The sequence below is a fragment of the Pezoporus flaviventris genome, unplaced genomic scaffold (genome assembly GCF_033815535.1).
Source record: "Pezoporus flaviventris isolate CSIRO_AGI_PZ_B2104156 unplaced genomic scaffold, CSIRO_AGI_Pfla_v1 ptg000006l, whole genome shotgun sequence".
Taxonomy (NCBI): Eukaryota; Metazoa; Chordata; class Aves; order Psittaciformes; family Psittacidae; genus Pezoporus; species Pezoporus flaviventris.
In genome coordinates this window covers 13,593,301-13,607,715 of record NW_026892554.1, presented here as the reverse complement: position 1 = coordinate 13,607,715, position 14,415 = coordinate 13,593,301, and the positions used below count along the sequence as shown (strand labels likewise).

At 37.1% G+C, this 14,415-nt stretch overlaps 1 protein-coding gene across 4 annotated transcripts in view; it reads left to right on the top strand.

Moving 5' to 3' along the window:
* Positions 1-14,415, top strand: part of WDR72 (WD repeat domain 72) — a 114,871-nt gene that overhangs the window by 52,456 nt on the left and 48,000 nt on the right. For all 4 annotated transcript variants that reach the window (XM_061446990.1, XM_061446988.1, XM_061446989.1 and 1 more), the window contains one exon: positions 10,438-11,255. In XM_061446990.1, coding sequence (XP_061302974.1) covers positions 10,438-11,255 — 818 coding nt within the window. The remainder of the gene's footprint in view (positions 1-10,437; positions 11,256-14,415) is intronic.

Genomic DNA, 14,415 nt, shown 5'->3' with positions numbered 1-14,415 from the left:
CAATATATGTTAATATGTTAAGATATAACCAGAGTATTTGGATATTGAGTATATAAATTAATGAGACTTCATTTAAAAACACCTTATTCTTTCATCTAAACTTTTCATGGCACAGAGACTGTCCATGTCAAAGACTTATTTTGAGAGCAGCGGATCTCCAGTTTGGTTTTATATTGTTTCTATATTCATAATATTAGAGATATTGTCAAAGGTATTTGTCTCCAAAATCACTTTCATACATTTACTTGCATTAAATGCAATGAAAAATTTAAGTTCAGTATTCGTGATGGAGAGACAGCGTGGACATGAAAACAAAATGTGAGAAACATTCAGTTTTCATTCCAGTTCTCTACATTGAGTGATAGATGTGTTAGCAATTCTCCCATAATGACTTAATATTTGTTGTGCCCAGTATATCCGTCTGGTCAACAATCTGCCTGACAGTGGCCTTCCATACATGATAAAAAGGGGTATTTATGCAGTGGTTTAGTCTGTTCACCGGGAGTGATGACACAATTACTGGTCAAAGTGCTGCAAAAATGGTAACATTCTACACTGGGATTAAATAAAAAAGGGGGCAAAATATTGTAGTATTGGAAGGACAGAGCTTGACTCTGCTCATATTGCCGTTAAATGGATAAGCACTGGTGATGTAAAAATTATTATAGCCTTTTATGTGTGAGAGCTGGATTCTTGGGAGGATCTGGGCATCCTCAGTAATGTGATAAAAGTTGTAGTGAATAGTATAATGACATAATGTAAGACAAGTTCTAAGCAGTTTCTTTAAACTAGTTCATATGGGAAAATTCATCATGAATTGCCATGTTTATTTGGCACTGCATTGTCCAAATGATGTAGCCTCAGGTCAGGCCCAAATTGCATGTGAAAGCAAAATGTTGCACCACTGTTGAATCCAGCTTTTTACACTTAGTTCTTCATGTGTGAGTACTGAGGTTTAAAAAGGGTAAACGAACAAGAAAAGTTCTGAATGACCCCCTCAAGAGTATCTTCTGTCCTACAACCAAGTGTCTGAAGGTAAGAAATATGACCTTGGTGTAGTAGTAACACCTTTACTCTGCATAATCCTCACCCTATGCATAAACCCAGCATTGCTTTGGACAGGGTAGGCCTGTCTTTTGTGCCTGCTTTCAGAAGCTATGGATACTTTTAGTGGCAGAAACTGTTCACATGCTCCCTAAATTTGAAGCTCCAGGAGGCAGGAAAGGGGACACATGGGAGTGTGTACGTGTGGATTATTGATGGGAGCTATATTGGATTAGAAGGTGCGTATGGTTAAAAACCATGTAAAACATGGAGATAAAAGTATAGCTGGTAATTTGCGTCCCTTCTTTCTATACAGGTTCTTTTAGAGATGGTGTATAGAATATATTTAAGAGCTATTTCAATTAAATATCTGCTGTGTAACTGGTTTTAACCAAATGCATCTTTGCGCATATCCTTCATTGTTCACCCTTTCAGCTGAGCAACTAAACAGCTGTATATATGCAAAAAGGTTGTGAATTTAAGGCAGGTTTGCCAATGTGATTTAGCTCAAACAAATACCATTCAATGTTATTGTTGAACAGTAGATTATTTTTCAGTTACAAATAAATGTTATTGCAAGACCGTATTTTTATCTAATTATTACTAGTTCTTCAGCCATCACCTAGGGAATTTGAAGCATTCTCTTATGTTGTGTGACTAAAATTCTGGTGCAGCGATTTTGAGTAAGGGCTTTTATACTTAAGATAGGGAAATTTGAAATGGAGGTCCAGGCTTTCTCTGAATGCCCTGTAGTATCCAACTGTTTTAGTAATCATCCACTGAATGATCTGTTTGATCATATGCTGTGTGCTGCTCTAACTCACTCCTGTGGTAAAAGGCTATATTAAATTTTGTTCTTGCTTTTAATGATTAAAGTAATTAAATTAAGCTTTCTAAATAAAGAAGTGACTTCATACTAACTAAATATGTAAGTCATATCAAGTTTTTAGTTTCAGCTGTAGAAGCTACTACAAAAAAAAATGCAGTTTCCTGGTAGATAGAGGTTTTGTGTTCATGGTGTAGGTTTAAGGCATGCTATTTCAAATGAGATTTTTGTGGAACTTGCTAACAATATTTTATGCTCATAAACCAGTTTGAAGCCACAAACACAATTTCATTTATCTTTATATTCTAAGCTTTATAGAGTCTGCAAAAGTGTCCATCTGTTCGGCTGAGATTGCTTCAAATAGTGAGTGGTCAGAGAGACTTAGCTGGTAAAGGTCAAAGGAGCCTCTTGACCCTGTGATACTTGCCAAAGCAATTGGAGCATAGGGACTGATATACAGTTAGATATAGCTTGCTAACGTGATCTCCCCTTTAATTGGTAATGATAGCAGGAATACACAGTAAAGTCATTGCTGAAAGAAAACAAAAAGTATCCAATATAGTAATTTATTACCAGTCAGTGGGTTTCACGCACTAGGTTGTTTTACCCCTGCAGTGGTCAGAGAAAGCAAAAAGGTACTCTAACACTTAACTGAAAATGGATGCCCTGCTGCTATCAGAGATGCATGGTGGTCAAATGATTGCCTGTGCCATTAGCTTGGTAATGTTTTCTCTATTGTAAACTCAGCTCCCCATGTTCTTCCTGTGCATCAGCTGCAGATTGAAGGCTTTCTCGTTTGTCTTCTATTTGTGCTGCCAATCATCAAGCTGCTGTCCACCAAGCACATTTGAAGGAGGCAATTTTTTTCACTACTATCAACTACCATCTCTAGCAGCTGAGGGCTCAGAGGATTTAGAAATGAATTTAATGCTTTAATTTACACTGTGCCAGCCATTTTGTGCATTGTTTATGTATTTGTTTCCTGAGAGAGTTCGACGAGACAATTACAGGTTTCCCATTTTGCAAAACTGTGTGTGAGATAGCACCTGCAAACATGTCCCCAAAACATAATTCTTTCTTATGTTATAGATAGTGCTGTCATTTTCTTTGGAAAGCTTAAAAAGAAGAAAGTGCCTATGCATGGGCAGACATTTGCTAAACTATTCTGGATTAAAAAATATAAAGAAATGCAAACCCAAACATGGTTATTGCTTCCTGCCATCAAGGATGAAGCATCATGGAGAATAGAATAGAGCTGTCATTGGCAATATAAGTTATTATTTGACCCCTAGGTTTGGCAGCCATGCTTCAGTTAAAACAGTTCTTCCAGATCCATGAAGTACAGCTGTAAGAGGGTAGGAGTAGCTAAATGACTTTTACAAGCAGCCGTGTGACATGCTTATTTTTTGTGAGCCTAGAGCCAAACACGGTTCTGAGAAAAGTTATGAGCAATGAACTTTGTTGACATCCCAGTTAATGGCATGAGCCAGACAGATGTAGCCCTCAGTGCATTTTGATTTCTACTGCCCCTCCCTTCTCCTTAATTTCTGTAACCAAGGTTCTTCACATCTTAGTTTTTAAACATAAATAATCCTATTTAGTGTCAATGTTATTGCCTCAGAGGTAATGAGCAGTGACTCAAACATGTAGATGCTCTTTACAGTTTTTATTGTCTTTGTAGTGTATTTAAAGGTCAGGCAGAGGAGACATGACAAAAGTAAGTGTTAAATTCATTGAAATAAGCATACTGATATTCTCAAACTTCATTTTGATAGTTCAGAAACTATCATCATATCAAGGAAAGCTCTTAAAGACTATAAGATGCAGTGGTTATAATGATTGCATTTTTTTAATGATTCCATGGGTTTTGCTTAAAAATTCTTGTTTGGAAGCCTGATGTACATGTGCCTTGTTCATAGTATGTCTTCATTGAATACACATGAGCAGACAGTAAGATGGTATTTTACTGATTAAATTGGCAGACTTCTTTCTAGTAAGTATATTTAATAGTGAATAATTCAAATAATACTATTATTAAATAATATTTAAATAATATTAAATAATAATTTAATAATTAGTCTTTAAAAGAGGCAGTCTTGCTTACCTTACTTTTATCATGTGCTTAAGTGTAATGTTCTATTGTGCCTGTATTAAAAGCCAATAGTCTAATGACTGTCAAAATAGGAAAGTATAGATCTGCTAAAGAAACTCTGACAAATAAGAGGTAGAAAATCTTCCAGCCCTAATAAAACAGAAGCAGTGCAGCTTCTGTTAATGAAAGAATTTTCCACTCTTCTTTGACAATACTTCTGTTACGCCTGCCCCACCTCAATCTATCAAAAATTTCACCTAAAAATAATTTGTTCATTTTCTGTGTTACATTTGCTTAAGCTTCTATGGGTGGATAAAGGAGAGGACTGATCTTTGACTTGTTTAATGTTAATGGTTAAAAATATACCCTCTCACAAGAGAAAGCTCAAAGGAACATAATTAAACCTCTTGAATATTGCTTAGTGTCCTGGGTTCAGCAGTAGCAGTCATTTTTCACCTTCTTAGTAGCTGGTGTAGCGCTGCGTTTTTGACTTTCGGCCTGGGAACGGTGCTGATAGCACCGATGTTTGTAGTTACTGCTCAAATGTTTGGTCTGGCCAAGGACTTTGTGAGCCTCATGCTCTGCCAGGGAGGAGGGGAAGCTGGGAGGAAGCAGAGACAGGACACATGACCCAAACTGACCAAAGAGGTATTCTATACCACAGCATGTCATGCCCAGGATGTAACTGAGAGTTACCCACAAAGGCTAGGACTGCGGGGTTGGAGGAGGTATCGGGCGGTGCGTGGTCGGGCTGAGGGGGTGAGTTATCGGTTGGCAGGTGGTGAGGTGTTGTATTCTCTTCCCTTGTTATTTCCTTTATCATTGTTATTGTTGGTGGTAGCAGCAGTGATTTGTGTTATACTTTAGTTACTAAACTGTTCTTATCTCAACCCATGGGAGTTGCATTCTTTTGATTCTCCTTCCCGTCCCTCCAGGAGTAGGGGGAGGGAAAAAAGGGGGGAGTGAGTGAACGAGCTGCCTGACTGGTTTTAAACCATGACACTTAGTTTAAAAAACAATTAGAATGAGCAGGATAGTTCACATTTGTGCTTTATACAGCAAGATTTATTCTGCAGGCGCTGGGAACTTTGGGACCAATTTTATGTCAGTTTTATCCTATTATGTTTGGACTGAAGTGAAAGCACAGTGGATAAAAAGGCCAAAAGTCTGTTGAACAGTCAAATTTAGTACTTAAGGACTTGTTTTACATAGAAGTTGATTCTACCTATCCTGTGAGAACTGAGCAATTTCTTTTCAGTGGTATCAACGTGACCTTTAAGTATATTTTTGAGTCTAGTTTCTCTAAAAATCTACCATGTGATTTTGCCACTTTATTTCCTTTATGTAAAATGAATGTCAAGATCATTCTTGTCAAATCTGTTTTTATCACAAAACCTACAATAGAATGTATCTAGTAAAGAAAGCTTGTGTGTGGAGAAAGTACATATATATTAGGAGCTGAAACAGTATGGGAATCTCTGCTAGCTAATGGAAGTGTGTATTTTAAGTGGAATGGCATTCCTAAAACAGCTTGGATCCCAGTGGAAACAGGCCTTCAGAGATGAGAAGGCAGCTAGGTAAAATAACACTTGAATTGTACTCCCATGAAATTTTTATGTGCTATGTCCGTCTTAAACTGTTAAAGATAATGGCATGGCTTGATGTATTTGGGGGCCACAGTAAGGATAGCCCCCTCCCTCCCTCCTCCCGTAGACACGGGAAAATTTTTCCTCAGTTTCTAAGGTGGTTTGGTAAAGATAAGGTAGAAGAACAGGCTTGTAAGTTCTGGAGCAGAGTTCTTCCATGCCAGAATAAATCAATTAAAGTGAGTCTTCAGTGTTTGTTGCACTAAATTTAAGTTTGTTGCCCCATCCTTTAAGAAGGATGTGAAGGTCCTTGGATGTGTCAAGAGGAGGGCAACAAACTGGTGAAAGGGCTGGAAGGAATGTCTTGAAGGGAGCTACTGAGGACTTCAGACTTGTCAGTTTGGGGGCTGAGGGGCAATCATTGCTCTTTACTGCTTTCTGAGGAGGCAAAGTGGAGGTGCTGAGCTCTTCTCCCTGGTATCCAGTGACAAGACACATGGGAAGGGTTCAAAGCTGCACTGAGCAGGGGTTAGACTGGACATTAGGAAACACTTCTAGACTGAGAGTGTGACCAAACATTGAAACAGGCTTCCTAGAGAGGTGGTTGATGCCCTAAGTCTCTTAGTGAGGCATTTGGACAACACGCATTAACTTTTGTTCAGCTAGATGATTGTTGTAGGTGCCTTCAAACTGAAATAATCTGTTGTATCTCTTGTCCTGACTCACACATCTTCTGTGGCAAAATAGGGAGCTATTACATAGATGATAATTTCCACATATGGAAATATAGCTTGCTATTTCTAAGCTGCCCTGAATCCTGCTCTTCCCTCCATGTAGAAAGCTTGTTCTGCTGTGAGTCAGTCAGAGATGATGCGCAAGAGGTTCATGAATCCCAGGATGTAATTTGAGTTTGTAATCAGACTTTTTGCTGCTTTAAAGCTTCTAAGTGAAGGCCTCATAGGGAGCCTTATCAAGTGATTAAGATCTCTTCAAGCAGTAAAAATGTTCCAAGTTCCAGTTGTTAAGCAGGAATGTTATTGGCGCACAAATGGCTTTATTTTGAGCAAAGGCAGTCTAGCCTCCTTACTGAAGTATTCAGCTTCAAACAGCAAGTTGTTAACTCTAAACAAAATAATTTTTTTTAAAGTAGGTTATTTTAGTTTGGGATTTAGAAATGTTTATATGAAGATCTAATAGTTAATTATAGAAGCTTTGTGAGATACTTCTGAGTACTTGTTGGGGACTAGCCAATATATTAACTGAAACGGCTGGTGGCTCTGTTAGATTAATTTTGAGGTAATGCATGCATACACAAAAAATTTAAAAGTGCTTCTTGTTCTTCAGTTTCCAACAAAAATAAGTGGTAATCTGTACCCTCACAGTAAATACCTGGTTTTGGCCCTAAAAATTGTCATGTAAAAATGGCAGTTTTTACACTTTATGGAAACATGACTTATTACCAGTTACTAGTCTTGAGGAACATACACACCTCCTTTGGGGTAACTCCTTGTTAGACTTACTGCTAGTGATGCACAAAGAAGAGGTAGCACATTCTGCTTTTTCAGAACTGAACTACAGCAGGGGGGACCTTAACATTTATATTTCTTTTAGATTCATACACTTAGACAACAACAAAGAATAGAAAGATCAGCTTTCAAAATCTGGACAAAATTACTGAAGCTGTGGGAAGTTGTACAGTTTGCATTCTCTGTAATAGTTTCCAGAAGATTATTTTTAAATAAATAGCTTTAAAAATCTTCCCAATTTTTCAGGTAAACAATGAAAGTAGACGGAATGTTGGTAGTTGGGAGACTTGTAAATAGTGAATCAGAGAGTTGGCTTTGTCAGAAATAAAAGTTAAAACTAGCAATGATAAATTGCAATGTTAAATTAGCAATGATAAATAGCAATGGTAGTAGATGCCTCTACTGATTGTTATTTTCTTAATGATTATAAAAATCTGTAGGTTGTGTTCAGTATGTCATAGCCTGGTGGTCTTTTAACTTCTAGAATTAAAGGAATACTGAATTAATTCTTTTTTGATATGGTTGTTCGCTGGGAGAACAGTAAGGCTTGAATGGATTTATATTTGGGCATACCCACTTAAGCAGTTTGAGTCTGAAAGACAATCCTGTGGTAACTTGGTCTGAGCTGAGCAAAAATTGTTGGAAAAGAAGGAAATAGGATCTTTTCATTACTGAATCTTGTGTGCTGGTAACAGGGCGGCTTCCAAGTTGGACTCTGTGGTTCAATGGCAAGTCATGCTTTGTTACTGCTATTAACTTATTTTTTTTTTACACAGTTATTAAATTCTTAATGTGTACATTTGAAAAACCAAAGGACAATATTTATATGAATATAGTAAGATTTATTTTTGTGAAATACTTCCAAATCTTTAGGAAAGTCACAGTACCAAATGTAAATATCTATCAATCTGCTTTTCAATACCTGTCATCCAATGTTATTCCCAGCTTTGTAGCTTATAGTTGGTTTTATGGGTTTCCTTCCATTTTCTGCCACCTTATGTTACAGGCAATACCTTGTCCATATTTCATAAATAGTGTTTAGTGTCTGAAACTTTAGATGTCCACCTTCTTTCAATGCAGTGAAATGCCTATGGCAGAGAGCTAAGATAACTTGGTAGATGCTTTTAGGATCAATGTCAATAAGCTTTCATATTGCCAATAAATATTTATTGTGACTTCGTACACAGTAGCGTCACCAGATGCCTCAACAGATAGACATTGTCACAGTATATTCTGTTAGATGGCGATTTTCTTAAAGGTTTATAAATGTTAATCAACCAAATATAAATGTATACAACAGAGAAAATTAAAATGATAAGCCAAATAGCAATAGCTTCTATTAATGTGAAAGCTAGCTTGTGAATTCCAGTGTTTGCATTCCATGGGGATCTCCCTATGTATTGGGAAAGAGCATCATTAAAGATTAAAATAATCCTAGTGCATTGTTACCTATAATGTATTTTTTTGGAAAAGGAAAGGCATAAAAAGAAAAGCTGAACAAGCAGTTATAATCTCTTACTTATGACTCCCTGTGGAGACCTTCAAATAAGATTATGTATTTAGTGTGCATTCTCATCTGGTGGGAGCATCATTCTCCAAGTATCAGAAAGCCAAATTATTTTAATACCAAAAACTAAATAGTGAAATAACTTACAGGCTATAGAATTATAGAATTTATCCTTGTGTTATTTATAACTGCAATATTAAAAGCTTAAAAATAGCTAATCCTATAAAATCAGAATGTAAAAGGAGATAGGTAAAGAGTGGTCTTGAGAAAGATGAGTTACTCAACGTTGTAATCAAGATAAAGCCAGCTGTTGCCTGTTTCCTACCACTTGAGGGTTTAAGATTGAGCTATTTTCAACACAAACAGTTCTTTGCATTAGTGAAATATTTCTAATTATCACAGGAAAATTAAAACTAATATGGTGATCTAGAAAAGTCTGTCATTTGTTATTGAAGCTGGCGTGATGGTTTGTGGAAGTATCACTGGGCTGAAAAGTTGCTTCTTGGTGATACCTTTCTTGTCATACATGTGTGCTTTTAAAGGTGCAGTAGCTAGATTGAGCATAGGCTTGAGCAGGACAATAAAAACATCCAAGCCACAAGCATTTACAGAAAAGGGCGAAAGCATCCACAAGGAACTTATACTCCTTCACATGTGCTGTTCCTCTGGAGGTAAAAGATACTTCTTTAATAGATACAGCAGGATTCTAATATAAGATGTTGTCATAATCTCATAACTTTACCATTGGATGATCCTCCCACTCCCTTCATGGAATACTGCTTCATAGTGCAGCACAATGACTCCTGTGGAAGAAAGTAGTTGCTCTTCTACAGATTCATCTGGAGTCTTTCTCAAACAAAAGTTAGAAATTTGTCTTTGTAACAGGTGGTATGTAGATTCAGTCCCTTTTTAATAAAAATGGAGTAAGTAAGCAGCCAAAGAGGTTAATATTCTACTGTGCCCTCACTAATAAATTTTTTCTGCTTTCTGAAACCTGTGGAAGCTCTCATGAAAAGCATGTCATGTTGGGAATATACAGCCACCTAAAGGTGTATGGGGAAAAGGGCTGAAAGAATTCGAAATGCTTTACTACCAAATTTTAGGAGGATTCCAAAACTATTTTATTTGGGTATTTATTAACAGCAATAATCAGGCATATGTATTGATACCAGCACAATTCGTGAAGTATGGGTAATTTCAGAAAGATCCAGATTGGAAATAGAGTGGCACAAGGTGAAGTCAGATGTTCGCAAACACTGTGGTAGCTCTATAGCCTTTTTCTCTGTTATTTTTATCAAACTGCATGACTTTTAACTGAATATCTAATTACCTATGTTCTTTATTGCTGATGAAGTATGTGTGGCTTAACTCAGAATTAAGTAACTTCAAGGTAATATTGCATGTTTTGAGATGGCAAAAGGTATAGTCTTTCTCAGGCATATATCAAGTTGGTACAAAACATACAGATTCCCAGCATTTTCAAGAATTCTGTAACATTGTAGGATTTGTTTCCCTAGCTTTATTTCTTATAAATAAATAAATGTGTATTCTTCAGAACTTTCCTAAAAGTCTTTTAGCTTGAAGTAAGACTTACCAGAAGAAATATCAGCCTAGAGCATGGCTGTATAATTGTGTAGTTGAAGATGCTAGGGATCCTGTATTGTAGTATTTATATGCATATGTCTTTGTGTATCTTAAGCTGTTTAGCAGAAAATCCTTCTTAGTAGGAAGTAAATAAATGTAATTAAGTTGAACTTAATGAAGGTAATAGATTTGGTCTATTCCATATGCTGATATCTTGAAAATTACAAAGTACTATGGATTTGTGTTTGAACACTTAGTATTTTTTCTTTCAGTTAACTGATACCAGCTGCATCCAGCAGCCCTTTACTATTTTACCAGTTACGACAAGATGGAACAGTGCAAACTTCCATGTTCTTTTATTTGATCTGGAAAGACTCAAGGAACTTCTGCTGTCATCTCAACTCAATGGATTAAAGACATCAAATTCATTCCACAATTATGACACTCTAGAAAGAACCAAAAGTGCAACTGAGAAAAGGGCATTGACATTAAAAAGAAATAAAACTGCTGGCTCCATATCTCCAGTGGATGGTCAAGTAGATACATTTTGTTCAGTCCAGGTCTATAGGGATAACAATACAGCCAGGCCTTTGGAAGAAAGTGACATAAAAAGACAGAAGAAAATGAAGAGTTCCAGAAAAATCAGAATGCAGCCATCAAGTAACATTGATGTGAACGTTGTCACTGATACAGCTAAACTGCTTTTGTCGTGTCTTTTACCATGGGGTGTAGATAAAGAAATAGACAATCTCTGTGTTAGACATTTAGATGTCTTGAGGCTTCAGCATCCTGTTTCTTTTGGACTTGTGTCAAATGAAAACCACCTATCACTAATGTTGCCAGGATGGAAATGTACTGATGGTGGCATGCTAGAAGAACATGCAATAATCAACTTGTTCTCAAAAAGAGTGCTTGATTTATCAAACAAGTACCTTGCTGCAACTGAAGGACAAACTGGAAAGAAGGATGGACCTGAGAATAATGTTTATGGAACAAAGGGATTGGAAACAGTATTTTTCTTATTTAGCAGAATAGCTTTGATCAACAGGATTATTAACATACCTTCAACAGTTACAGATGACATTGAAAGGTAAGAACCTTTTCATTGCAAGTCTTTTATATAGTGGTTAAAAATTGAAAAATATGAAACAAACTTTTCTTAAATACAGATTTTTGCAATGGAGTTTGCAGTCTTTCTCTAGAGTTTTTTATAGGATGTTCTTTGAACAAAAGCAGATAGGGATAAACTTAATTATCTTTACATTTTTTCTACTTAGAAGGTGAGAACTGATGCAAGAATTTTTCTCAAGAGAACAAGAATGTGAATTATCACACCCTGTTTTTCCTGAGATCACTCTTTTCCTCACAGTTTAAACTAAACAGAATACTGAGGTGTCTTCAGGCTCATTGCAAGATGTGCGTTTAAGTACCTTTGCTGTTTTAACTTCGATTCTCTGTAAGCAATATAATTCCTTTACTATTGTCCTGGGTTCAGCAGTGGCAGTCATGTTTTTTCCTTTGTGTTAACTGGTGCAGTGCTGTGTTTTGACTTCTAGTTTTGAGAACAGCGTTGGTGAAGCCGATGTTTTCGGTTGTTGCTAAGTGATGTTTACCCTGACCAAGGACTTTGTGAGGCTCATGCTCTGCCAGGGAGGAGGGGAAGCTGTGAGGAAGCAGAGACGGGGCGCCTGACCCGGGCTAGCCGGGGAGGTATTCCATACCACAGCACGTCATGCCCGGGGTGGGGGGTAACTGGGAGTTGCCCGGAAGTACAGGGGCTTCCGGGTGGAACTCGTTTTCTTGGCCGGTGGTATCGTATTCTCTTCCCTTGTTATTTCCCCTTATCATTGTTTTAGCTGATAGTAGCGGTGGTGATTTGTTGCTGGACTGTTCTTGTCTCAACCCGTAGGAGTTGCACTCTCTCGATCCTCCTCCCCGTTCCTCCGGGAGCGGGGAAGGGGAGAGTCCCGGTGCAGGGAGGGGGGGGAGACGAACACGGACCTTGATTGTTGTCAGCTTGGCACCACTCACTGGGAGTGAGTGAACAAGTTACCTGACTGGGTTTAAACCACGACAACTATGAAACCCTTGGCTTCACAGTTAAATAAAACATGAGACACAAGAACAGTTTGTCCTAGTGACACAATGTAAAGTACAATACCCCTAGTAATAATAGCAGCTACTGGGAATGAGTGCCTCATCAGCCCTTAAGTTCTGATAACCATCCCAAATAACACTTGTGTTACTCAAAACAAATTTTTTGCCTAAATGCTTTTTCAGAATTAAAGGAAAAATAGCATGCTCAACATGATTTCAGCAAGCCAAATAGAGCATACTAATCAGGCAATGGATATGTCCACAGACTTTTGTTGTTCTGCAGACATAGGTTGGTCTGTATTTAGCATTTTAGGGACAATTAACTTCAGTGTTGGTGACGCAATGGCCCTGAGGCAAGAAGGGGGACAAAAATATTGATCCTGATGCTGTAGATACCTGTGCATCTTCCACAAAGCTCTGGCCATTCAGCATATCTCAAAATACGCACCATACCGCAAGACAAATGCATAATTCTAAGTTACATTTATTGCTAATTACATTGCCTGCTGGTCCATATTCAACCTAAGCTCTTATATGGAAAGTTGTTTTAGTATTCCAGCTTGAGCATGCATTCCTTTCCATCCAAGAGAGGACTTTATGCTTGGTTTGTGTCATACAGTACTCTGTTGGAAAGACATGGTGTAATTGAAGTTAGTAAGCATACCAGAATCAAACATTTTTCCCAGACTTAAGCATCCTGGATTTGGAACATATCACACATAAAATTCTAACTATTGACGTTGTTACAAGAATAAATGCCTTTTTTTTTTTTTCTTCTCTCTGTGAAACCTATACAATGTAATTTCAAGTTTTATCCAGGAAATGTAAAGCCATAAAGGCTTTAGCATCTCTTGTAGAAAAAGGTGAACGCTTTTACAAATGAGAGGAAAAGAATTTGCCATAAATTTTGGTTACAAAAAAAAGGTTATTAATATTATTCAAAGGCTCAGGAGTGCTTTATTTAAGATTTTGACATGGTTTGGTTCCTGTGAAGTTCCCTTTCCCTCTTCTCTCCCCAGTCATAAGAGTAGCGTGAATAGGACTTGGGCTATTTGCCGTGATCTTAGGATTCAGCTTTCATTTCACCTCTTCCTCTTGCAAGTAATTGGGGTCTCAATGAACTATTGTAATCTGCGTTTGTTCATTCATTAAATATTTTTATCTGATTTATTGTTATTCATAATTTATTGAGGGTTGGAATGACTTCTGTTTGTGAGAGTTAACATAACATACTTCTGCCAAATTAAAAGCTTGAAAGAAACCAAGGAAATGCTATTTTGTCCAGTTTGCCTCCTAAAAGTACGGTGTGTAGCCAAACCTCTTTGAGCAGCTGGTTTAGCTGCAGCTACAGCATACTCAAGGGAAACAACTAAGTATTGAATTCTAATTCACCACAGCATTTGTAGAAAGAATTAGGAAAACTTTAACAGCTTGTAAGTGTCCTGATGTTTCTGTATGTGTTTTCTTGCATCTTGACTCAGCCTGTGAAAATAAAGGAACCTGCAGTAAAATACTGCTACTGCTGAGCCCAGGACAATATGTCAGGTTATAAAAGTGGGACAGAAACAAGAAGCTAGTAAGAAAAGATCTTTCTCCTGCCTTTTGAGATTTGTATCTGTAACTTAAAGCTCTCGAGCTGAAAGCTTTCGGAGTTGTTTAGTATTGCTAGGCTTTTGAAATATTATGACTTGCTGTTGACTCTAGTGAAGTGGAAAGGTGAAATATTATTTTTAAATGACACCTAAATATAGTTTGTGCAGGGTCACTATAGCAATGTATTTAAAAGAAATAGTTTAAAATAGTGCAGGGGTTTGGAGAGGCTTTTCCCTTCCTTTCCCCTCCATTTATATCCTTTGTCTTCAAGGGCTAGGTTGCTGAATTAGTGATAAAGTACTGAAGAACAGTAGATATACACACTAGTCTCCTAAATCGTAGCCATCTGTTGAAATCCCAAACATTGCAATAATATTCTAAATTACTTAATACTGTGAAAAAATGGAAACCTATAAAATAAAGCTGCTAGTTTTCCTTGAACTTTTTTCCCTATGTAATAGAAAAAAAACACAAGTCCTCTGTAAATATGACGTTTCTTTAATACAACAAAATTTAAATATAATAACTTTTAAGCTGAATGTAAAGTCCCTTGACATGGA